We start from the raw sequence: 25,717 nt of genomic DNA on the forward strand, positions 1-25,717 counted from the left end.
GGGAAGCTGGGACGAAGTGAGAGAGTAGCATTGACATATATACACTACCAAATGTAAAATAGATGGCTAGTGGGAAGCTGCTGCATTGAACAGGGATATCAACTTGATGATTGGTGATGACCTAGAGGGGTGGGATAGGGAGGGTGGGAGGGAGGCTCAAGAGGGAGAGGATATGGGGATATATGTATAAATACAGCTGATTCACTTTGTTGTACAGCAGAAACTGGCACAACATTGTAAAGCAATTACACTCCAATAAAGAGCTAAAGGGAAAAAAAGTCTACATGTTTCTCAAGGAAAGGAATATGTGGAACCAAAGTTTAAAGATAAATCCATTCTCTCCTTCAAGTATGAAAGTTATGGAAAAAATAATGGAACACACAGGAACTCTGAGAATGTTTCCATAAATTTCTTAGGGAAACTACCATGGGACAAACCCAAGACAACCAAGAGTTAATTGGGGAAGTTGTCAAGGAACTGATATATTTAACTCTAGAAAGAGACTAAAACAAAAGTGCAATTTAGGGTGACAGGTGGGAATGTAAATGTTATTGAATCTGACAATATAGAAATAATACAAATAATAATATATAATAAAAGAAGATTAAAAGGGGTAAATAGAGTTGAGTTTGCTAATTTCTCACCTTTAAGAGGTAGAAGTCAAGAATATCATTCAAAGATACTAAATCATATGGAAGAAGTAGTAGCACATTTAACACTACAGAGATAAATACTAAGGGCATTTTCTTGTCTTAAATTGAGTGCTGGAAGAAAGTGGGGGGGGGAGAGAAGAAATAGGAAGCACTGTAATTTTTATTACGCTCATTTTAATAGAACTAATAGAAACTGTCTAAATAAATAAAGATCTAAGAGTAATATAAAAGAATAGTGTTAAATAGTAGAGCCAATATATGAATCTTCTTAAACATCAGAAAGACTAACATACCAAACAATACAAATATTCTTGAAGACATATGAAACAGTTTTTTAAAATATAATGAAAAATCTACAGCTATATTCTTAAAAAATTGAAAAAGAAAGGATAAAAGTATGTGCATTTAGCATCCATCTCAAAAAATTAGAAAAAGAACAACAAAATAAGTAGAAAACAAGCAGAAGAAATTCATAAAGAAAAAACAGGTTGAAAACAGAAAACTGAAATACAGTAGAAATAATATGTAAATTCAAAAGATAGTACTACAGAAAATCAACAAAATAAATTAACCATAAAATAAGAAATGGTAGTCGGAAAATGACCAAATGAAAATAGAGAACATAAAAGAGTAATAAAAGGTTTCCTTACACAGCTTAATGCTAATAAATTGGAAAACCTATATGAAATGGATACCATTCTAGAAAAATATAATTTGCCAAAACTAGCCCTGGTGAAAGGAGAAAAAGTAAGCACACAGATTTCCCTAGAAGAAATAGAAAAATCTGTAAAGAAGGTAGACCTCCAAAAAGTAGCAGATAATTTCACAGTTGTGCTAAGCCATTACAAAACAGATTATTTTTAATGTTTTTAAAGCTCTTCTAGAACATGCAATGAGAAGGCAAACTTCTAATGTCTTGTTGTGAAGGAAGTATATCCTTGATAGCAAAATGTGGCAAAGATTTCACAAGAAAGAAAACCATAGAGAAATCTCATAAATATTTGTTAGAAACATAAATAAAATATTAAACCTATTAGCACATTAAAAGAATAATTAGCCATGAAAAATTAGAGATTATTCTGTAAGTAAAAGAATAATTCAATATTAAGAAAGCTATTAATAAAAATAATTATCTTGGCAGATCTTTTAAAAAAGTCATATTCTTTTTTTCCGTAACTGAAGCCATTTGGCAAAGATGAATAAATATTCTTGATAAAGATACTTACTAACTTAGTAATAAATGACATTTCATTAACATGATAAAATATTTACATCTCAACTTAGAGGCTTTATTATATTTAATAATAGAAGAATTCCCTTTAAACTCAGAGATAGAACATGGTTGTCCACTATCACGACACAATTTAACACTATTGAATGTACCTGACCAAACAATTAGACAGGAAAAAGAAATTAGAGGTTTATAAATTAGAAAAGAGGAGGTAAAATGATCAATTTGCAGAAAACATAATTGTGTACTTACAAAACCTGAGGGAATGGAGTAAAAAAATGCTACAAAACAATTTAGTAAAATAGTGCAGTATAAAATTAACAAATCAATAGACATACTATGTACAATTACCTCATAGAATAAATAATATGAATAAAAAATATCTCTATAATAGCAATATATAGAATAAAGTGGTCAAGGATAAACTTAACACAAAATTTTCCAGACCTACCTGAAGAAAACTTTAAAACACTACTAACTCAAACAATGACTTTGATAAATGTAATGTTCTATTATGTTCTTGGTTAGGAAGACCAATAATAGGAAAATTAATAATAGTGACCTCCTGTGAGAAGTGAAATGTGGGAAATAGAGGAAAGGGGGCAAGAAGGATATTTTTCACTGTATAATTTTATACCTTTATTAATATATTTTGGTTTTGGTTTTTTTAACCATGTGAATGAAAATAGCCTACTCAAAGAAGTATAAAAAACAAAAACAGAGTATTGATTGACGATAGTTATAATTTTAATAGTTAATTTTATAATTTATTGAATTTTAAATATTATGTAAAGGATGTTAAGAATATTCAGATAATATCGGAAGTTTCCAAAGGGATGTATTATTTTGCCTCTTATGAAAATATTGATCCGAAACAACTTTTGAGTCTCATCTACTAGTGACAGGGAAAGCTGCTTAAGTTAAATTCTGACTCTACAAAAAAAAAAAAGTTATTGAAATAAATATTTAGGAGATCCTCAGTAACCATTTCTGCATAAAATAACATATTTGTTCTTTTCTTTTTATAGGTAGAGGAAGAAAGGTAAGTTTTACTTGCATAGTTTCATTTTTGTAAATTTTTAAAATTCTAATGCTATCCACATCGAACGGTGCTTTGAAGTGTTTGAAAGCCTTTTTTAAAGTACAAAGTACCACACAAATATAAATATAGGAGCACCATTTAGCTACTTTGAGTATAGATTATAGATGCCTCTGTTTTATTCACTTTGTTAATTTTTGTATATAGATGTTTCTTCCAGAAGGTTGTGAATCCCTTAGGGATTGAGACTGTGTCATATTAACCTTTGTTATTACTTGCACTTATCACAGTACTTAGTATGTACCTTATACATATTGGAAGGGCAACAAATATTTAATTGAAGGAAATGGAAGGAAGGAAGGAAGGGAAGGAGAGAGGGAGGAAGTGAAGGAGGGAGGGAGGGAGGGAAGGAGGTGGAGGGTATTAGTTCTACTTCAGTGGAATCGTGGTCTCTCTCCTATTGATTGGGAAGTAAAGATTCAGTGAAAAGAAGTAATTGAACATTCTGCCAAACACACATCACCTCCCTTCTCTTCCCTTCTTCACATTCAAGGAGCCTAAAATCTAATCCCAGAGACAAGTCTTACACTCAAGAGGAAAATATCGGGGTATAGCCATGACCCTGGTATAGCTGGCCAGTTTAGCCACTTGTCATCTGGACATGGGTCAGCCCACTCAGTGAGGAGAGTTCCATTTCTTTGGAAGTGCACTCAGCTTTCTGGTTAGGTTGAAAACTATGGCATTTGCTCTGGTCTTATCCATAGGCTGGATACAGGAATCAAGAATGGAAATGAGCAATCCTCCCAATTTTCATGGCAGATATTAGCAAATTTAAATTCCTTGCCTCCGCATGCAGTGAAACTCCAGTAAAGTGATAATCAGATAAGACAATGCAATACCGTCATGGTAAATGAAAGTGATGCTATCAAGGGGAGATGTCACCTTTACATTTTTTGTTTCAGAGGGCAATACCATAAATTTGTCTTATTTGACATAAGTATCAGTGAAGCTATTTACATTTGAATATATGTCAAAGGAGAAGGACTTCACATTTAATTTACATCTGAAAACTATAAAAATATGAAACTTAAAGGTTTGAGTATAGGCCTCAAACAAACTAGATAGATAGGTGAATATGTAGGTACATAGACAGATAAACAATCTGTGAAATGAAAAAACGAACTGGCGGTGAGAACTGCCCTGGTGTAATCAATTCCTTTGGTTAGTAATCAGCCAGTTTACTGAGGGACAACTGTTAGGCTGTGTTGTTTAGTTTACTGCTTTTTCCCAAAGGTGGTGTGGAACAGCTGGGGCACACTCAAAGCAGCTGTTAATTTAGCACACTCTAGTTATGTGCTGCTATCTTCATGACTCTGTCATTTATTATCAAGCGTCATCAGAAACATGAGAGCAGAGTAATATTATATAAATATATTTTGTGCATGGTTTATATAGTATTGATTTTTATTTATAATTCATTCATTCGTTCATTCATTCATGTTAACCCCCAAATAATTACTGAGCCTTTGTTAAAATCCTGTAGGAGGCAAATAATACAAATGACATGATGCTGGGAAAAATGCTCTGACTGCCTCCGTGGTAACAGCGTCCTATAAAAGTGATGAGGCATCCACATAGCATTAAATGATGAGTAACAGATGAGAAATAAAATTAAACTGTAATTCTCATCTGAATCTGAGTACTTGAATTTTATGTTTCCCAGGGGTATGGAAATCAAATTTAGTAAAACTATCATTCCTCATAAATTAATTTATCCAAAGCCCATAATAACAAAAGCTACAAATATTTACACTTGTGGCTTATTTCCAAAATAAGAAATATCATAGAGTCATTAGATAAATTTATCAGAACCTGCTAATAGAACATTTAATCCCATATCAAGAATTGTGGAACAATAGGAGCCTCATTTTTCTAATTTTGGCTGAAATAATTTCTCCTCCCTTTTTACTTGTTTTTCTAGACTTGTTCCAAAAAGGAACATTTTCTTCAATATCATTCTCATAAAGTCCTTTATTTATTGGACACAGATTTACATACCCTTTCTGAACAATTAAAATTCTCAGTATTTCAAAGAAAGCTCTTTTAGCTCTTAAAAGGTTAATTTGTATTACTTTCATGTTAAAAAAACGGCGGATCTAGTCTAGAAGTTAGCAGAAAGGAAAATGCAGAGATAAGCCTGTTCTACTTTGCTGCCCATATATGTTTTTGTCCTCTTCCTCTAGTCTTTTTGTAGGTGTTTTTCAGTCCTTGTGTTCTACTGTGACGCATCCTCCTACCTGTGTAGAACCATTTCCAATACTTCTGAATTCTCAATTTATTCCTGACTTCCTGAGTGTTAGCTACCTCAGCATTAGAATCAGCAAGTATGATCAGGGTATTGTTCTGTCTTTGAATCCACCATTATGACTATCAAGATTGTAAAATAATTTTTTAAAGGAAGACAAAATCTAATAGTGAAATATTGAGGCATTGATTAGGTAAACCAAGCTGAGGTACATGATGGAAAACTAAGATTACCAGAATGTTAACAGTGATTATCTCCTGGGTGTTGAGTATGATATTTGGTTTATCTCTCTGTTTCCTCTGTTTTCACAATTCCCTGCTATGAACTCATATTATTTTTATAATCAGATATAAGAACACAATACGTGAAAGGAGAAATTAAATGAGATAATTCATTACCCTTGCTTTTTCTATAGTTTGGATATAACCCTTAATGTATTCATTCTCTGTAATTGCCTAGGAAAAAACATTTTTCATAGTGTATTAATGAAAATTAATATATTAATTAAATTTATTGAGAACTTCTGTGTGTTCAATTGAGACTATAAAGTAGACATAATCATGACCTTGGGGAGACCAAACTCTGTTGGAAGACAAATTCTGAAATAAATAATACAAGTAAATACATGATAAAATAGAGGTATATAAAGATACAATTCATCCAATATTATTTAAACTATGTACTTGACATCATGCTGTAAGAATGCAATTTTTGATAATCTAAAGTTCTAAGAATCAAAAGAAATACCATCTATATCTGTTGTGTTAGCTACATCTATTATAAGAATAAATTAAACTTCCTGACTTTACTCAAGTTATGATAGTTTCCTGTGTTATTTTTTATTTGCCTGTTCAATTAACATTTTTGTCTAGATTTTCCTCAGATATTGAGAATTACCTAATATTATTATGTCTTTTCTTTCCTTTGTTTTTAAAAAGATAGCCACACAATTCTTGTTATTTCTCATATTCTTCAATGAGTTTAAAGAAAAAAGGCTGGCATGAGTTTCAGGAATGGCATCTGATAAGTTACTAAAAACTAGGTGGCATGTAATATGAGTGTGAAAATTCAAATATATCCACATTTCTGAATTTTCCCTTGTGTTTTCAGTCTTTGAGTAGTTTTTCCTATGGTGCATTGTTTACATTTTTTCATCACAAACATTTCTAATCAACTCTTTGGGTCTGATTGCTATAAAAACTGAAGGGAAACAACTTTACACATTTCACAAACTGGATTAATTTTCTTTTCGTGTCTTTGAGATAAGCAGTTTTTTTTTTCATGAATAATGTCTGACTAAATATTTTAAAGATTGATTGTTAACTTTTTTCTCATTTTGTTTTTTTACCTTTCTTACATAGAAATTTCCAATGTTTACATGGAATATTCTAATATGCTGATGATCAACAAGCCACTGTATTTTGCTAATTGAACTTTCTTTTTTTTTTGCCTCATAGGGACAAAAAGGAGAACCAGGATTAGTGCCTATTGTAAGTATATATGTATATATTGTTTTCATGTACCTTTGATAAACTTAAGTTATAGCCTTGTTGTATTGATATATTACCGCTTATATACATACTTTCAAAAACAGGGAATTTATTTTATAACTAAGTTTTTGGTATAAGCAAAGCAAACCAAAATAGATCAATTTTTTAAATTTAATACATTTCATGTTTATTTTTCACAATATTCCTTACTTTTATTGTTTCGACTAAAGGTACAAATCGTTTTACAAAATTAAATATATTTTATGTGAATATAAAGCGATAGTTAAGATGTATATTTTTTATAGTATAAATAGCCATATAATCCAAATAGAAAGGCATGACTTAATGTGCCACATTACTGGAAACGTTATGCCATTATCCTGATTTAAATTCAATAGTGTATGAGTTTTTAAGAGTTATTTAGGCTTGTAGATGATCAAAGAGTATATCATTAAATAGGGTGAGAGTTCTTTACCACTCTCCTAGATTTTAAAGGAATTATCATCATTTTGTCAGGATAAAAATATTGCGTGTTGATTTATTTGACAATATTTGCATTTTTGCTTTGCTTTTAAGTTGGCTTGTTTTTAAAAAAGATTACCATTGGGATACCAAATTGTATGCTCTAAATATATGCGGTTTATTGTAAAAAAAAAAAAAAGAATACATAGAAACCAATTTACCTATTAAAAAAAAAAGATTACCTAAAAAGTAAACCATTCATATTGTTTTCTTTAGTTTAAAAACACAATGTTGGAACTTTCCCGGTGGTCCAATAGTTAAAACTCCACCTTCCAATGCAGGGGACATGGATTTGATCCCTGGTCAGGGAACTAAGATCCCATATGCCATGCAGTGAGGCCAAAAAAAATCAAAAACGAAAATAAAAACACAATGTCTAAGGTGCTGTTTTAAGCACTTTCCAAATATTTATTTGTCTTCACAACAACTCTGAGAGGGAGATAATTTCATAATCATTATCACCATTTTACAGAAGAGGAACCTTAAGCACAGAGATGATAAGTAATTAGTCCAAGGTCATAAAACTGGTGAGGGATGGAGTTAGGATTTGAACTCAGGCCTCTTGGCTCCAGCATTGGTGCTCTCAATCACTATACCAGTACTGCCTCCCTATATTAGAATTTAAATTAGATAATGTCTTACCTTTATAGGCAAGGAGGAAATGGGCATCAATTGTCCACATCCATTTGTTCTAAAAAAATTCACTGGGGCTTTTGTTGTTATTCTTATTTGTTTGACTATTGAGTTTTCTAAAACTCTTTATAAGCTTTATTTTTACATATTACCTTGTTTATCGTTTAGGTAACAGGCATACGTGGACGTCCAGGACCTTCAGTAAGTAGTTTCCTCCGATATTCATGGTACTCTTAAGTTCTTTGAAATACTGAATCTTTATGGATATTATCTGTGAAAAGACAATAGAATATAAAAGAGTGATGCTTGGTTTCTTGAAACATTTTGTTTTGAAACATCTTCAAGTTTGAGCATTCCTTTGCAATAATGAACCCTATTTAGGTTGACTGTACTCGTTGAAATTAGAGCACCTTAGTCTGTTGTTTGACAATGATTAAAGGTAGACTACTTTTATCTGTTTAATGAAACAAACTATTAATTTCATCTGTTACTAAAATTAAACCATACATTATGTTAGAATATGAGAAATTATACATCAGAATAGCATATTTCTGTTTTAGCATAAAAGATTTCTGATTTCAGGTTTGGGTTAGTGGTAGCATTCACAGGTAACCAGATGGATAGCACACACACACACACACACACACACACACACACAATTCCTGTAAAGTTTAAAGCCATTAAATCAACATAAGTGAAATACTGATATGTTTTAACAGACCTGTTCTAGTCCTTCTGAAGCTTTTGCTTTTAAACAATACTGTATGTTGGATTGAGTAAATGAACAGTCTAATTTTTATAACTCAATTGGAACTCTTTTGAAGAGAAATAAAATTCTCCTAGCAACTGCCATTTTATGGGAAAAAAGCTAATTTAAGATATCAGCACAAAATGCCAATTTCGAAATATAATAATCATTTGTTATTTTAATGGAGAAATAACTGCAATTGCTATCGGAAAATTCTCAGTGGGTTTTAAATATACAATGGAGATGATGCAATATTCTAAATTAAGTTAAAAAAAAGATAGTATATACTTGAAGGCACACAAAGCAGTAGTAGAATAAGAGGCCTTTCTTTCCTGCTTTCATCAGCAACTTGAATAGTGATGAATAGTTTGGGATATCATGTGCCAATATGAACTCAAACATTCCATCAGAATGGGGTTTATACAATTACATAGTTCTCAAAATCCGAATTGTAAGTTTTCGTGTCTGAGACAAGACAGCATAAAACTATCCTTACAAATTTACAGTTACTGTTCAAACTAATATACACAGCTCACTGGGCGCCATGTTGTTACACGTACTTAACGAGCCTTTAAGCTTCAGTGCTAAAAGAAACAGCCTTTCTGTACACACAGAGCTTTTATATGCACATGGCTTTATTTTTTGTAGTCTTCAACTGAATTAAATTTTTAAAAAGGGTGATATTTCTGTTTTCCAATTTTCTTATATCAGTAAACATTTAAGACAAAAATATCTGAAGTATATGTGTTTTGCAGGCATAACCATCATTTTCTGTTTTAGGGACCTCCAGGATCACAAGGACCAAGAGGAGAGAGAGGCCCAAAAGGAAAACCTGTAAGTTGGCAGTGGAGTTCTCTTTTTGTGAATTGTACTGTGTACCAAGTAAGCACATCTATACCAAGCTCCCTGGATGCAGCAAAGAGCCAGTGACACCATTCCTTTCTCATGTCTATTAAACGTGATATAGAATTCAGGTCATGAAGTGATCTTGTATTGTTCCTGCTTCACAGGAAAGCATCACATGCTAATAATTATCTATTATCTTCTTAGATAACACACATGATATTTATTTGTCTTTTAGGAGGTCAAATTAAAGTAGAATCTAAGGAAACATAATGAATACCTCATGTTGTTTTTAGAAGTTGTAACTCATGAATAAACAATGCCAAGAATGCATTGTTGAGATAAAACACCCAAGTTCTGTGATCTGTGGTTGCTACAGAAATAACCAAATTGGATGAAGGAAAAAGAAATTATTAGAGGACAAAATTTTCTTTCAAGTGGTTGTATAATGAATTTATTTTCCAAGTAACAGTGCCTTTTTCACTGAGAAGCTGCTGCAGAGGTATCAAAGGAGTAATTTTAAACACCAACAAATTCATTACCAAAGGGAACACCTTTAAATTTAAATAATCAACTCCATATTCTTGAGATAAGACATGAGGTTATTATATAATGTTTTCTCTTATTACCAAGTCCTTATATAGCAATTCTTTTTCTTTTTTATATCTCACCCTCAAAAACTTGTCTTTTATATAGTAAATACCTAGATAAATTTGTGTATTGCTATCATTATCCCATGTTTCAATCAGAAAAATTTATGCTCTTCAAATTTCTCTCTAATGATATCTACTAAAATTTAACTCTCTATGGATTTTTATCCTTCCAAATATGTATTTATCCATATCTAAACTGGAAAAACAGATGAGCAAGGAAGCAACGAACAACCCTAAATATATAAATATGGAAAAAACATATTTTAGATTATGTTGCTAGGAACTCTTGCCACTGGTTTCATCTTTGATACAGTTCTTTGCTTCTATACATTTCACCAAGTATGGGGTGATGCCAGTACTTTTTCCAAACTGCACATGAAGTTATTGAAGGTATTTTCAGGCATGCAGATAAATGACAGTGGACCCAAGGCAGTAGGTCCTAGCTATGTAGGTGGGCAGCAAAGCTGTGTTCCAATTACCTTATGGTCCATTCTTCACTGCTGTTCTGCTGAGCCGCCTCACCAGCGTTGGTAGCTTAAACACTGTCGGTAGAACTTCAGATGTCTGTCCAGGGTCTGGGACAACAGAGACAGGCGGAAGATGACTTCAGTTGGGTGGAGGGTGGGTGGTCATGCAGAAAACGCTATATATCAGTGTACTTGTGCCCAGAATAATTGATAAAACTGGGTCCTAAGTCTAGGCGGTAGTTGCTATGGAAATAGTAGTTAGAATTCCAGAATTTCTCGTTAGGATTCAGTGAATCAACTCCTCACACCTCTTACTCCTCTTTTTCCTTTCTCTTCACTTCTTGACTTAGTATATAATATGCTTCATTTCCTATCTTGGTTAAGTCTGAGACAATCAATGTGAATTGTGTGTGTGTGTGTGCGCACGCGCGCGCGTGTGTAAAAGAGTGAGGGGTAGTTAGTTATTCAGAATTGAGCAAGACAGTTCTGGCAGATAGCCAAGTAGGAAATCTGTTCTTTTCTTAATCCTAGCAAGCAGTGGTGTGATGGTTAGTGTTTAAAAACTGACAAAAAAAAAAAAAAAACATGCCCATAGCTTTTGCTGATTTCCCTGGTGTAAATACCCCCATCGTGGCTGTCTTCAAGATACTGGCATGATGTCATAAAATACCTACAGGTAGAATGTTTTGCCTCAGGTCTCAAGACTTGCAGGAGATGCTTACCTGGACAAAAGCTGTGGCTGACACAATATAGGCTGGTACTGCAATCACAAATACCATTTTTCTCCCCTTACTTCATTACCATCAAACACTAGAAAGATCATGAAATAGAGCACAGTTTCTCAGTCTTAGCACCATCGATGTTTGGGGCCAGATAATTCCTTAAGCAGTTGTAAGATGTTTGGCAACATTCCTGATTTCTATCCACTAGAGGCTAGTAGCAACACCTACCCCACTCCCTTATACAATTGTAGCAAATAAAAATGTCTCTTGGTGTTGCCAAATGTCTCCTGGCAATGGGGAGTGGGGGAGAGGGGAGAATTGCTTAAGACTGAGAATTACTGGATATAGAGATAACTCTCATGAAGCCCTCATTACTAGCCAATGATCATCGTGACTATCTCTCATCACACATCCTTAATTTTAAGTGTATTGTCCTGGTAACTTCATAGTGACAAACTAGCAACCTGTCAGGAGGCAGACAGTCAGTGGTATGCTGAATTCTAACTGCGCATGACACTTAACCTCTATAGGTCTCTTTCCTCATCTGTAAAATGGGGAATATACTAGTTATTGCCAACTCTAACATTTCATAATGTGTGTGTGATATTCCTAACCATCAGTAAATAAAGTTTTTTCCAATTTGGAGTCATTATTATTCTTTTCTATTTGTGAATGTTTAAACGTTGCCACCTAGTGGCAATCTACAAGTACTTTTTATTGTGGGTTGCTGCCTGAGATAGTGGAGTATCCTGGGGGGTGGGATGGAATGATTGTAAATAGAACACTTACCTTAATATGAAACTTATGTGATTCAGCACACTTGGAAATATGAAAATATATATTTTAATGTACTCTAAAGTTATAATTTATTTTAAAGATTTATCCTTAAAATATCAGGTATTATAATATTTTTTCTTATTTTCACTTATAATCTTGCTTATTTATGTTCACTTAGTTTTGGATAATTTTCACACATTTTTATTAATTTTAATCTCGATTTGTATAAAGGTAAATCATGTAGGCTATTTAGAGGAGATACCGTGGAGGCACAGCATGCATCATGAAGTCAATGAAAAAGTGGGCTGTCTTCCGAGCAGACTTTGAAACATGATTTTTAATCCCAGAGGGCTGGGGAAAGGACACAAGTATTTGAGGATTAATATTACCCAAAACTCTCTCTACTCCCACTGACACTAAAAGTAGATTTTGGTTTTGCTTTGGAAATCTCTTTGGGAGCAGAGAGACTGTTTTAGCTCATTTTTTTGTATTAGCCAAACCTAGTTATCAATTAGCAATGTCACATTTTAAAAACACATTAAGAGTTTTCTACATGTAGTAGTCCGAGTAGGTCAGATTACTACGTTTTCTGTGTCACCATTGACAATATACATTTCCAGCTCATGGTGTCACATTCATACGATCCAGAAGTCCTAGACAACAATGAACGGTTAGCCTCCATTATGTACAATGCAAAAAGAGTGCAGTGGTCAGTGGTTTAGGAGTCAAAAGGGGTTTGATTTTTAAAGGATGAGAATAACTTTCTGAGAAATTAGTTTTCAAACTGTGAGTTTTTTCAGCCTAAGTTATCTACTTCTATTTGCATACATAAATTTGCTTAATTTTTCCACTACTCCAGGTAGTAAACATGTCAAACATGTGTGTTCAAATATATTAAAATATATTAATTAAATTTCTGAATAGCTATTATACCACCCTCCCCCAAACCATCATGTGCAAACTGCCCCCTTTGTCCCCTCTGCTTGTGCTGTGTTTACTCCCTCTGCTGTACCAGCACGTGTTTGCTTATTGTGGGCCAGAAGATATTCTCATAGGTTAGACATGAGAAACTTCTTTTACTGTTAAACTCTAACTCACTTACCATATTTTTCTTGATCCCTGCTTCTAATTGGTAAAATTATATCGAGTTCTTTGGTCCTTCCTTCCCTTTCTTTGGTCCTGTTAAGTATCTCCAGGGTTAAAAAGCCAGAAAATACTTAACAAGGCTTGTGGGAATGATGAGGTTAGGGGACGGAGCATTTCCAGAACTGAGGACGTGCCTGTTCCCCAAGCTGCCTTCAGAACGTGGGTTTGGAGGAGGGTGGAATTTGGCAGCTACAACTCATTGCTCACTTCCCTGAGAACTAGACTTGGCTGAGTTCCTGTGCCTTTCCCTCTACTTCTCATTGGTCTGGTTCTACCTTTGGGAGTGGTGAGGAAAATAAAGTGTGCCAGACTTCAAGCACTAGAGTAAAGAGGACTGAAATGTGAAAAATGTAGTAAGCATTTACTGTCTACTATGAGGAAGGAACTATGTGAAGCATTAAAAAATTAGAAAGATGAGAAAAACCACAAACCCCAATCAAGGATCCATCACATTCTTTTTTTAAGTGGGAGGAAGTGAAGCAAGAATTTACACAGTTAATTTAATCTGAGACAGACAAATGCATTTAGAAATTGTTGATTAAATACCCTGAACAGCAAAACTCAACCAAATAAGGAAGCTTATTGTAGAATACCGTTGAACTGAATACACTCTTATAATCATTCCAAGAAGGCTGATTACTGGGGATTTAACACATCAAAAGTAAAATTCTTACCCAGAATGTACCATGTCCTGATGGTAGAGCCTGTGACCAGTGTTGAAATCTGCAACGCTGGCATAGCTGATGAAATTACTGTAGGTGGCTGGATTGTTATTTTTTTTTAAATAATAAACACTTCATCTCCATCAAGAAATCTGCTTTTTGCTTTCTAGTAAGTATATATTTGGCAATGGGTTCTAATTTCTACTGGCTTATTTTTCCAGGGTCCTCGTGGTCCTCAGGGAATTGATGGAGAACCAGGTGTTCCTGGTCAACCAGGTGCCCCAGGACCTCCTGGACATCCATCTCACCCAGGACCCGACGGCATAAGCAGGGTGAGTGGCCTGCTCAATATCATCTTTAGATAAAATATTAAGCTTTCGATATATTGTAAAGATTTTAAATTGTGTTGGTTTAGATGTTTACCCCTGACTGTAAGAGCAGCTTAGTGAATGCAATACAGCTATGAATAACAATAAAACTAGGAAATCCATAGGGAATTGTTGGAAAATTCCCTATGGATTATTTGTATTTCTTAGTGTGAGTTCTGGGCATTGGAATTTTGTACTTTCTGCTGATTCTAAAGGACTACTAACATTTTTCCCATTATGAATTGATAAGAGATATATGTCTTTATCCTTCTTTGTTCTCTAGGCTCAGAATGCTGACAAAATCTGTGTCATATCCTTTACACCAAGGGAGGATGACACATCCAGGATGATGTATAAGAAAGGGCCACTGAGTTGACACTAAAAATGCTATCTGGTTATTTCCTGAATATTAGTTTCCTGCCAGAAGTAAAATAAAACAAAGTGTCTTTCTATACCTGCCTCTTTGAATTCTTAGTGGCAGATACAGGAGTCTTATGAGTAGATTGCATAGCATAACAAAGGAAGGTATGGAACCCTGAAATATGATTTTTGTTTTACAGCAATTTTTCCATTTGATTTTCAACTCATTGTAGAAGGAATTGCCAATTTATTTTTAAAACAATATGCACATCCTTTTCCCACTAAAATCTGGAAGTTAATAGAACTCTTGGAATGAACATGGACAGTTTTGGTCAGTTGGGTTACTAGAGATTTTCAGATGTGAAAGAGAGTACGTAAAACTGCTGCCAATTTTGGAGCATTCAGGGACTCATTAAAAGGATTATAAACTTGTAATCAATTTATTTAAGTATAGTTTAAAGTTGACTGACCATGAACAAAGAAAGAAGAATACCACCTAAGTAAAATATTCTGAAATGGAATCTGGAATCTTTAAGACATATGTTTTAAAAGCACTTTTTAGGTTTTGTTCAGATGCTTGACATGCTCTAACCATGGGGATAAATCAGATAAAGAGATTCAAACCTGAAATTAATTAGACTGACTAAATACTTATCAGAATGATCCATGCTTTTATCAAGTATCTGACATTTGGCGCATTGCAGTAGTTATTCTGAAGCAACATAGTTATAAAATACCCTGAGGAAGACTGTTGAATCAAAAACATATACAATGAAAAACAGCTTGAATCTTTTTCCTTGCTTTAAAGTCAAAAGTTTAAAATGATTCTCAGAAGAGCCATTTTTTAAGAATCCCGGAGAATGTACACTTAGTTTAAAAAGTATGTTGACGTGTATTTTACTGTGGAAATAATGTCAACACATTGCTTTTACAGCCATTTTCAGCTCAGATGGCTGGACTGGATGAAAAGTCTGGGCTTGGGAGTCAAGTAGGACTAATGCCTGGCTCTGTGGTAAGTGCAGATTTTACTGATAATCAAAGTACTTTGGAAAAACTATATTTGAGTTGGCTAGTTAAGATGTAATATGTATCATATCCATCCATCCATCCATTCATTCAATTTATTTATCAAACCCTGCTGTGTACCAGTTAAAAGCCCAATGGTGTTCTATTCATAACTGTGCAAAGTATTCGTCTACATCAGTAAAGGGCTGTCTGTATTTTTCACTTAATATTTGAAGAAAATAAAGAATTTTAAAACATAACCACCACCATCTCAACAAAAACTGCTTTTTAAAAATTAAAAAAAAACTGTTTTATGGTATTATTAGATAGTTATTTGGCAAAATTTTGAAATGAGAAGTTTTTACCTCTTTAATTTTTATTTTTTTCTGCTTAATGCTCTCTGGTTGCCTTATGCCAGTAACTAAAATTTACACCCTGGGTCATCCCCATTTTCTTTTGAATTTCTTCAGCAGCCAGAAAGATTCCCATTTTCTCTGGGCAAGTATTTTAACCTGGGTATTTGGAGCAAGGCAATTTCAATGACTGAATTAACACCTTTCAAAGCAACTCTCTCACCCATGCTTTTTTGCTCATAACGTAATTCAAAGGTATCCCAGATCAATGACATTTCAGACAACGTAAAGTCAGACTCTGTAAACACCACTCTACCCATTCTTGAGGCCAGCAAGTAACTTAAATATTGTTTGTATATATTTTAAGTCATTAAATGTTGTTTATATACATTCTAAATCAGTAACAGTGTGGTCTCATTCAATGATTAACTTGGGATATTTTCCTGAAATATATGAGTTTTTAACCATTTGAAGTTCAAATTACATATGTGTTTATTTTTTTTAAATGAAGCTTTTATTTTCTTACTAGCTAAATATCTGATCAATCCAAAACAAAAATTTAACCTTTTGATATAAGAACAAACTAGATTTTTATTTAATTACTTTCGCTTTTTAAAGTGTGACATTTAAAAAAATTACATAGACATTTATTAATAATTTTTAAAATTGCATTTTCCTTTTCTTCCCTTGGTTTATAGCTCAGTGTAATTATTTCACGTTCAAATGGGGAAAGCCTGTGTGGATACTTTAAGTATATGTTATGAAAGAAAAAAATAAGCCAGAAATCTCAGTGCCCCAGGTCATTTTAAACTTGCATTTAAAATAATCTAGTCATTATTGTTGATAGTTTCATAAGCCTTTAATTCAACTTGCTCATTTAGGTTATGAGTTAGCTGCTGTGAAGCTGAAAAATGAAATAATTTGATATTGACTTTATGCTTGCCAAGATTTTTCTTTGTCAGATATTCTGCTTTAATAGAACCACCCCTTAAGCATGCAGGTGTTCTTGTCCCAAAGACATTGGGTGTGTACAGGCATATTCTTTATTTCTTTTTATGACACTGAGGGTGTGTATAAAGTCATCCCAAGCTTTGTCCAAGCTTTAATCTTTTTGAATTTAGCTGTAGTCCAGGTGAATACAGAAGGACGATGTCATCACCTTTTCACTGTCAGAGCTTCACTTTTCCAGATTCTAAAGCTGCTTCAACATTTTTGAAATATTTGAACTAATTGTCATGAACACTATTCAACTTCTCTTATCATTTGCTTTTAAGGGTCCTGTTGGCCCAAGGGGACCTCAAGGTTTACAAGGGCAGCAGGTAAGTCTTTTTATAATTAAATTACATACTGTAGCAAAAAAGAAAAATTTATAAATAAGGTCTCTGTGACCTGACTGCTTTTAGCTGGCCTTTAAATTGCATATTGTAATGCTCTCTGAATGGGCTATATTCAATTAATTTTCAGTCAGAAATATATGCAGTGATTTTCAAAGATTCTTCATGATGCTAAAGTTTTATCATCTTGTTTCTTTATGTGACTGACCTCCAATAAAAAGAATTTTTATGTGCCTGTGCCTCTGAAATAACAGATCATTATCTCATGTCATGGTAAAAATTCTCATAATTAGTTATATGCCAACTCTGGAGTTATGAAATTAGATCATAGAAGGACATCACCATGTGGTATTATTAAAATAACAGTGAAGATGATCACTCCATGAAATCTTTAAAAAGAATATAGTACTGTATTTTCTTTCTATAGCCTCTCAAATACCAATAAAACAGTGATGTAGAGCTATTTTAATGTTTGTAGTGATTTGACAGAGAGTAGGAAATGATTTTTTCAAAAGAGAAAGAAAAGAATTCTTATATCAATCAAAGATACCATATTTTCATTATGATGTGTGTGGACTTTTGCTTCTAGTTATTTTATATTACTGCCACTGTGAATGGAAAATGTAATTGATGATGAAGAAGGAGAAGGAGAATAGGAGAGAACTACTATTATTGATCACTCTGTGCCGGCACTATTCTAGGTTCTTTTTTAAAAATAATTTCATTTAAAAATTTTTATTTTGTTTTATTTTTTTTTACTTTTTGGCCACACTGCACGGCATATGGGATCTTAGTTCCCCAGCCAGGGATCAAATCCACGCCTCCTGCACTGGAAGCACAGAGTCTTAACCACTGCACCGCTGGGGAAGTCCCCACTGTTCTAGGTTCTTAACATGTATTAGTTATCTAAAGAGCTATAGCAGCCTAATGAAGTAAGTACCATATTATTCTCATTTCACAGATTAGAAAATGAGGTATAGAGAGGTTAAGTAACTCCCCCAAAGTCACACAACTGGAAAGTGGTAGAGCCAACATTTTGAGAGATTGCACTATACTGCAGAGAGTATAGGATTTAGTATCGTGTTTTTCTTTGGTTTGTTTATATAATTTGTGTATTATATATAAATTATATATAGGTATATAATTTATTTTCAATTTTAGGGTGGTGTTGGCCCTACAGGACCTCCTGGTGAACCTGGAGACCCTGGACCAATGGTAAATGTCAAGTAAGCAAGTAGACCCAAGTAAATATGGGCCCACCATTATAATGATGTCATGAGTTATTTATTTTACCTGCTCTTTCCTGATGTAGCAAGGAATTCCAGTCCAGTTCAGGAGCCCTGTGTTATGGACTGTGCTTAAGCTATATGTTTCTTATGGCAGAGGCTTTGAAAGTGCTAAGATATTTGCGCTAGTGAACTTTTTTCCTGTTGAGCACATAATCTGAGGGATACAACATAGAATTCAGAATATTAATAAAGTTATTTTCTCTGATGTTTTTCATTTGTTGCAACAATATTTTGGATTATATCATTGATTGGTATGGGTAAATATGATTTTTTTTCCTTTTGTTTTGTTTCATATTGTTATTAGGGTCCACTTGGTACACGTGGACCAGAGGGCCCTCCTGGAAAACCTGGTGAAGATGTAAGCTGCCTTTCCTCATTTTGCTTTGGCATTTTGAAAGAGGCTAAGAAGGAGCTACAGTGTTAACATAATATTATTCATTGGTTGCCTTTTCATTTCTTCCACTTTCAACTGTCATTAAAGTCAATAAAAACTAGAGAAGTCAGAATGGAATTTTGCAAAATCTAAAAGTGCTCTTAATTTTGATGGTATTATATTATTAGGTACTGTATCCTTGCCTGCATTCTTCAGGTTTTCCATTATGACTTCTCCATGAGATAGTAGAATTGTTGCCACAGTGGCAGCAACCTTTGGTGGGAGAGCTTTTGAAGCAATCTTAAGGAAATATACATTGCTTGTATCCTAAAATGTCATTATGAGGGCCTCATTAAATGGATTTTTTAAATGTGTTAGTAAAATAGCGTCAATGTTGCTCTCCAACGCTCAAAAGGTCATTTCTTTAATTGGGTTTTTAAAGTTAAGACTAAATTTCAGATTTTAACATTAAGAACATGTGATCAAAGAACAGGGTGTAACAACAGATTTGCTTTTCTGGATTCTTTTGTTACTTGTACCAAAGTTGAGGATAAAATCATCAATGTCTGTGTGACATTAAACCAAGAAAATATTTTCTCTTTGTGTGTCATGAGATTTATTTAAGTGGATTACAAGGAATTTGGCCATAAAGAAAATATCTCTGGTAGTTCTTAATTTTTTTTCATCACAAGAAAGAAATGGCAAATATTATTGTAAGAAGCATTATTTAATTCAGTGCTACATGTTGACATAGAATTTCATAGCGTGTGTGTGTGTAAATTTTGATGTTCATAAAATGGTGAGCTAGGTCAGACCAGTATAATTTGTGTTTATTTCTTCTCCTGATAAATGAGTGAGATCTCCACAAACTAACTTGCTGTAATGGATTGCCATCAGGAATAGAGCTGTGTCTTTACACTGCATAGAGCATTGGGTGTGAGCTTTCTAAGGAAGAGTTTTTATTTGAAATTGATTTGCCATTTAGTCTCAGAAGAGAACACTTTAATCCCGCTTTACTTCCCTCCACTTTGCTTCTTTTCCGTAAAGGGTGAGCCTGGTAGAAATGGAAAATCTGGTGAAGTGGGATTTGCAGGATCTCCGGTAAGTTTATAGTGATCAATACAACAATATAAAGACAAACTTGAAAAAATAAAGAACATTTAAAATTGACTCACAGTTCATTGCTTGCACATGCATTAGGCACTGTCACCAAGGTATGTTCCCTTCTGTCACTGTGAAACAGGACGTTTTGCCAGGGTGATAGCTAATTCCAATTCCCTGTTTTGCATGGGCACTGTATGAATGACCCTCCTAGAGTTAGAAAATTATATCATAACCGATCAAGAATCTCTTCAAAGTGAGTATCAAATTTTCATTTGTCACCAGCTTGACTGGCTTACATTTTATAACATATCAATCCCATTTATCTTTTAAAGATACTTTTAGTTTCTTAAAATTTTGTATTATTCGTATGTCAAAAACAGCAGCTTTAAAGAGTTTATTGCTGTTTTACATGCTAGAACAATAAATTGTGGACAGGATTCCTCTTTGGCTGCTCCCCATACCCTATTGCTGACTGAAATTCTTGATTGATGGTCTGGCCCCTAAAATCTTATGACAAGATGTGCTGATTGCCAGCTCTTCTAATACAGCTGTTTTCTTCCCCCATGGCTCACTGCAGGGAGAGCTCCCTGGCAACCTGCCTCACCAGAATTCAAGAACTGGGCCACTTGGCCACACTCTGAACCCACCTTTCTTTCTTCACTCCTATTACTTTGACAGGCCCTCCACTAAGATGTGCTGCACAGAAAATGGGGAAAATTAAGATAACGATAAGCAAAAAGCAAAAATGCTCTAACAGTCCTGCTCTTCAACTTTTTCCTTTTGTCCAAAATCCCCTAAACTGATTTGGCCTCCTACTTATTATATTTTCTGTAATATCCTAATGTTTCTACCACCCAATACATCCAACTCAATTATTCTCCACTTACTTTCTGAAAATTGATGTAGTTCAATACTAGGATTTTTTTAAACAAATAAATGCTGATCTTTTAAGGGAATTTATAGGGCTGTAAGGATTATTTAGTCTCAAACACGAAACCAGTTCCCCAGTTCTCCGCTCTCTCTTTCCTTTCCTCCCCCATCAGCCTGAAAAGTTCATGCAGACAAAGACATGTGGTTTAGTCATTAGCACAGATGTCCATGTGAACCAGTCCAGGCTTTAACCTCCCGCCCCACTGCACTCTTGCACCTACTCACAGCGTGGGCCCTCCACGGGGAGGAAACGTGCCCTGCCAACATGTCACAGATGCACTCGGCAAGTGCAGTGCAACGATGTGTGATTGGGGTGTGATGACAGTCTTGGGTCAGCAGAATGAGAAAAATTTTATGAGCACTAGTACATCTGGTTTATTTTCTTGTTATATTAGAGATATGTAATCACATGACAATTCCCTTGCAGACCACAAAAACTCAAAAGTTAACTAATTATTTGAAATAACGTAGCTCAGTAATTCCCCTATAGGCTTAGATGGATGTATACTGAATTTCTGCTCAGGATGGAGGGGAGATGAATCTCAGTAAAGAGGAGCATTCCAGTGGAAAAACTTAAAGGGAGTTTTCAAAGTGAGCGAATTCCTAAGTCGGGCTATGTAAACAGAAGAATTAGTGGAACTTTATTTGTTCAGAGAGAGCATGGTTTGATGTGCCCTTACTATGATAACCCCCCACAAAACCCTACAGAAACATTTTCCCTGGAAGAGGTCACAGAGGAATTATTGCTTTGCTTTTATCATACAGACGTCATTGATTATTTATTCATTCATTTAATTAACAGTTAAGTAAAAGCTATGATAATACAGAAGGATTTTGCTTGTAAGATTGTGCTAGCACCAGAGAATTTCTTTAAGAAAGATTTAGGAAAAGCACTATGAGTGTCAAGCAGATGAAAAAGGTGATGAATGTTAAACCATTCTTCATTCAGTTGTTTATTCAATGTTTATTCTTGAATGCCCACTACTAAGGCATAAGGCTAAGTGCCAGGGATATTCAGATTAATAACAATAATTGATAATAATAGCATCAATCTGTGCTATCGAGGTGCTCAGTCTACTGATGGCAATAGTAATAGCATTCAATTAAAAACCTAATTAATGTAGGCAACCAGAATAAGTGAATAATTAAGTCACTGGGTCCTTATCTATTTTAAGAAGGTATGAGGAAAAAGTTTCAAGCCTCATTTCAAAATAGTTGTGCCGTTTGGATATGATTTAGTGTTTGATTTCTACTGGTTTTTTTTTTTTTTTTTTGATATGCTTAAGTGGAGGATGCATAGAATTAACAGAAATTAAGAAATTAAGTCAAGGAAGCAACCCATTCTCTTCGTATTTCTTGACTTTCTTTCCTGTTGTATATTTCATTTTTTCAGTTTTTTTTAAACAATCACAAATCCACAAGCTTCTCCTGAACATTTTATTTAAAAAAATTTCTGATCACATTTTAATATAATCTTTCTAATCTTATTCTGCTGCTAATATTTAAAAGTTAAGAAAAAATAAATCATATTGATTTGCTGCAAATGCATTTATTTTTCTACTACAAAAAAACACAGTATAAAGGAGGGAAAGCATAGTTTTCCTTAAGTTCTCCTGATTTTTTTTCCTATACCTTAAACTACTTGATTCAGACACTGAGCATGTTAATTCAGGCTTATTTTCTTGTTTGTTCTTTATTAATTATAATACAGTGATATCATTTGCAAATTTTAAAATGTCATCAAATCAATACCTGGCATTAATCCATGTCTCTGTGTAAGACATGTTTCCATTTGCCTTGCTAATTTTTGATCACCTAGATATATTTTGACAGAAAAAAATATACTTCTTTTCTTCTTAGGTTTGTTGGTGAAAAACAATGTACCAGCTATTTTTTGGGAAAAAAAAGTTTATTATGCAGTTACTGTCTCTGAAATGCCTTATCTGTTTTTTCCCTCCCCCCACAGGGAGCTCGAGGATTTCCTGGGGCTCCTGGTCTTCCAGGCCTGAAGGGTCACCGAGTAAGTTCAATCCTTTGTAATCCTTTTAGGTACTGTGGCTTATAGTGTAGAGTCTGGGGAGCATTACCTTCAAAATCTTTACAATCCCATTTGTCAATTGCCCTTAAGTGGCTGTGGTTGCTGTAGTCATCTGCAGTTACCAAAATCACAATGCTTTTTTACATTTCCTTTGAATTTCATTTGATTCTGTAAACAAATGTATTTTGAGTTCTTACTATGTAGTGAATACTGTGCTATAAAAGAGAAAACTGTGATAAATGAGAAATGTCCATGACTCTCAGCTTCAGGCTAATGAGATTCAGTTAAGAAAATAGGCAATTACTATATAGTGGAGTAAATGACACAATACTAAAAAGTGTGCTAGATCTTAGGGGGTGCCTAGCCAACTCAGCCCAACTCAGATATGGAAGGCTATAGAATGCTTCTCTCTTTTATGTTATGTTACTATTACATTACATACATATATAGAAATTACATATCTATCTATCTATCTGAAAGCATGGTTGATATTCACTTAGTGTACATTGGCTGGCCTCTGTACCAGCCAATTGAGTGGTTGAGCTTATGATTAGAATGCTTGCTGCTATACTAGTTATTAAATATTTTGAACATTACTCCTGGATATAAACCATATTTTATAACTATATAAACTCTATAATTATTTGTTTTCTCTAAGGCCACTATAGGTTTTTTATTTGTAGCTATAAATTAAATCTCTATGAAATCACAAAAATTTGAAAGGTAAGAACAATGCAAATTGAAGATGTTATTTAAAGAGGGAAACCCTACTTTAATTTCCTTTGAATAGACTTTCAAAAATGGTTGAAAATTTGGAAGCATTTTGAGTAACAACTTTAAATTTGAGATCCGTTTTTATAAGGCACTTTCTTAGTTTTGGTTCTTCTTTTACATTTCTGAGGCTCAAAAAAGCAGTAAAATACAAGTGTATATTTTTCTTCTCAGGGACACAAAGGTCTTGAAGGCCCTAAAGGTGAAGTTGGAGCAACCGGTTCCAAGGTAATTGTATAATATCTCAATACAACCTCACTATAGCATTTCTGTTCTGCTTCAAGTCTAAAATTTTTTTCAGGATCACCTTAAATAGTTCTAGAGGAAAGAGGAGCATGGAAGGTGGGAAGGAGTCGTGGGAGGGAGGGGATATGGAGATATATGTATAAATACAGCTGATTCACTTTGTTGTGCAGCAAAAAACTGGCACAACAGTGTAAAGCAATTATATTCCAATAAAGAGCTTAGAACAAAAGAATAGTTAAGTAGATAAATATAATAGATAAATATCATTTTTCATGGATGAGTGGCAATAGATTTAGCAGGACATGACTTACCTTTGCCACCAAGAACAGCCACCATGGCACTGGGTTTCTACCACTGTAGGATGGATGTTGTCTTCACATAAAGATGGCACTATGAATCCACCCTCTAAAACACATTCACTCTCTTTTTCTTCTTTAAAAATATCTGAGAGGTTTAGATGGTTCATTAGTCCCCTTAGGTAGTATCCTTTTAATTCTAGGGCCTTTTGGCCACTGTTTCTTCCCCAAATTTTTGCTTCTAGAGGGAAAGAGAACATTCAGAAAGTGCAGATGACTTTTCAGTGGAAAGTACGATGAGATACACATGTGGAAAAGCATTTGGCTTTAAATTTGTCATTTCTAAGCTTCCTGTAAGAGATCTTAAAGGAATATTACCGTCAATTTTAGCTTTGTAAAATTTTACTTGACCCAAAGTATTATCAGACAGACAAATCATTAGGTTTATAATTCTAATTAATGTGGCTAGGTGTGAGAATCCCATCAATCTTGCTTAAATCCCTAATTTTATTTTAGACTTATTTCTGTAGAAATGAAATTTTCATTGTATTTTGAGAAAAGCTGATACAGTAGAATTTTGAGATCCTTCATTGAAAGTATACCTTTCAAATGCTCACTTTGAAAAATAAACCTTTAAAATAACACACACATGGAACAAAATGATATGAATATCAACTGGAGGCTTTTCATATTGTAATGTGATCTCATTTTTGCTTTAGGGTGAAGCTGGCCCTACTGGTCCAATGGGTGCCATGGGTCCATTGGTACGTATCAGTTTAATTCTTTGCTATTTCTTTGCTTTTTAGATTATGCTAAAAGAAAGTTTAAACGAAAGAAAAAAAAAGACGTAGAGAACATATGTTAGCTGGTGAAATAATCCTTTATTATCAGCTGAAAGGCAAGCATGCTGTAAGACTTGACCCCTCAAATAGAAAAGGCTTCCTGCATTACATTGTTTTTCTTATTTGTTGAATGCCCTTATTCTTTTTCTGTACCCAGTGATCAAATCAGGATTATTGTAGATTTATGCTAAGTTAAGTGAAATCTATTTAGGCCAATCTATTTGATTGATTTGAGTAATGAAAGCAAACTACCTTAGAATTCAAGTAAGATGTTTCAAGAGATGTCTTTCTCTCTCATCCACAGGGTCCAAGAGGAATGCCAGGAGAGAGAGGGAGACTTGGGCCACAGGGTGCTCCTGTAAGTATGTGCATTTCACCTCTCTCAAATGCTTTACTGAATATGCCTTTTAAATGAGAATAGCAGTACTAGTTGCCTACTTTGTAATTTTTATACTTTTCATTTTGAAGCAAATTTACATTTACAGAAAAGTTTCAGAGATAGACTAGAGAGTTCCCA

At 33.9% G+C, this 25,717-nt stretch overlaps 1 protein-coding gene across 1 annotated transcript in view; it reads left to right on the forward strand.

Moving 5' to 3' along the window:
* Positions 1-25,717, forward strand: part of COL5A2 (collagen type V alpha 2 chain) — a 137,737-nt gene that overhangs the window by 68,700 nt on the left and 43,320 nt on the right. Inside the window, exons 3-16 of the mRNA XM_057743967.1 lie at positions 2,913-2,926; positions 6,686-6,718; positions 8,042-8,074; positions 9,402-9,455; positions 14,113-14,223; positions 15,554-15,631; positions 17,252-17,296; positions 18,473-18,526; positions 18,905-18,958; positions 20,021-20,074; positions 22,974-23,027; positions 23,991-24,044; positions 25,078-25,122; positions 25,505-25,558. Coding sequence (XP_057599950.1) covers positions 2,913-2,926; positions 6,686-6,718; positions 8,042-8,074; positions 9,402-9,455; positions 14,113-14,223; positions 15,554-15,631; positions 17,252-17,296; positions 18,473-18,526; positions 18,905-18,958; positions 20,021-20,074; positions 22,974-23,027; positions 23,991-24,044; positions 25,078-25,122; positions 25,505-25,558 — 737 coding nt within the window. The remainder of the gene's footprint in view (positions 1-2,912; positions 2,927-6,685; positions 6,719-8,041; positions 8,075-9,401; positions 9,456-14,112; positions 14,224-15,553; positions 15,632-17,251; positions 17,297-18,472; positions 18,527-18,904; positions 18,959-20,020; positions 20,075-22,973; positions 23,028-23,990; positions 24,045-25,077; positions 25,123-25,504; positions 25,559-25,717) is intronic.

Source organism: Hippopotamus amphibius, chromosome 8 (assembly GCF_030028045.1).
Source record: "Hippopotamus amphibius kiboko isolate mHipAmp2 chromosome 8, mHipAmp2.hap2, whole genome shotgun sequence".
Taxonomy (NCBI): domain Eukaryota; kingdom Metazoa; phylum Chordata; class Mammalia; order Artiodactyla; family Hippopotamidae; genus Hippopotamus; species Hippopotamus amphibius.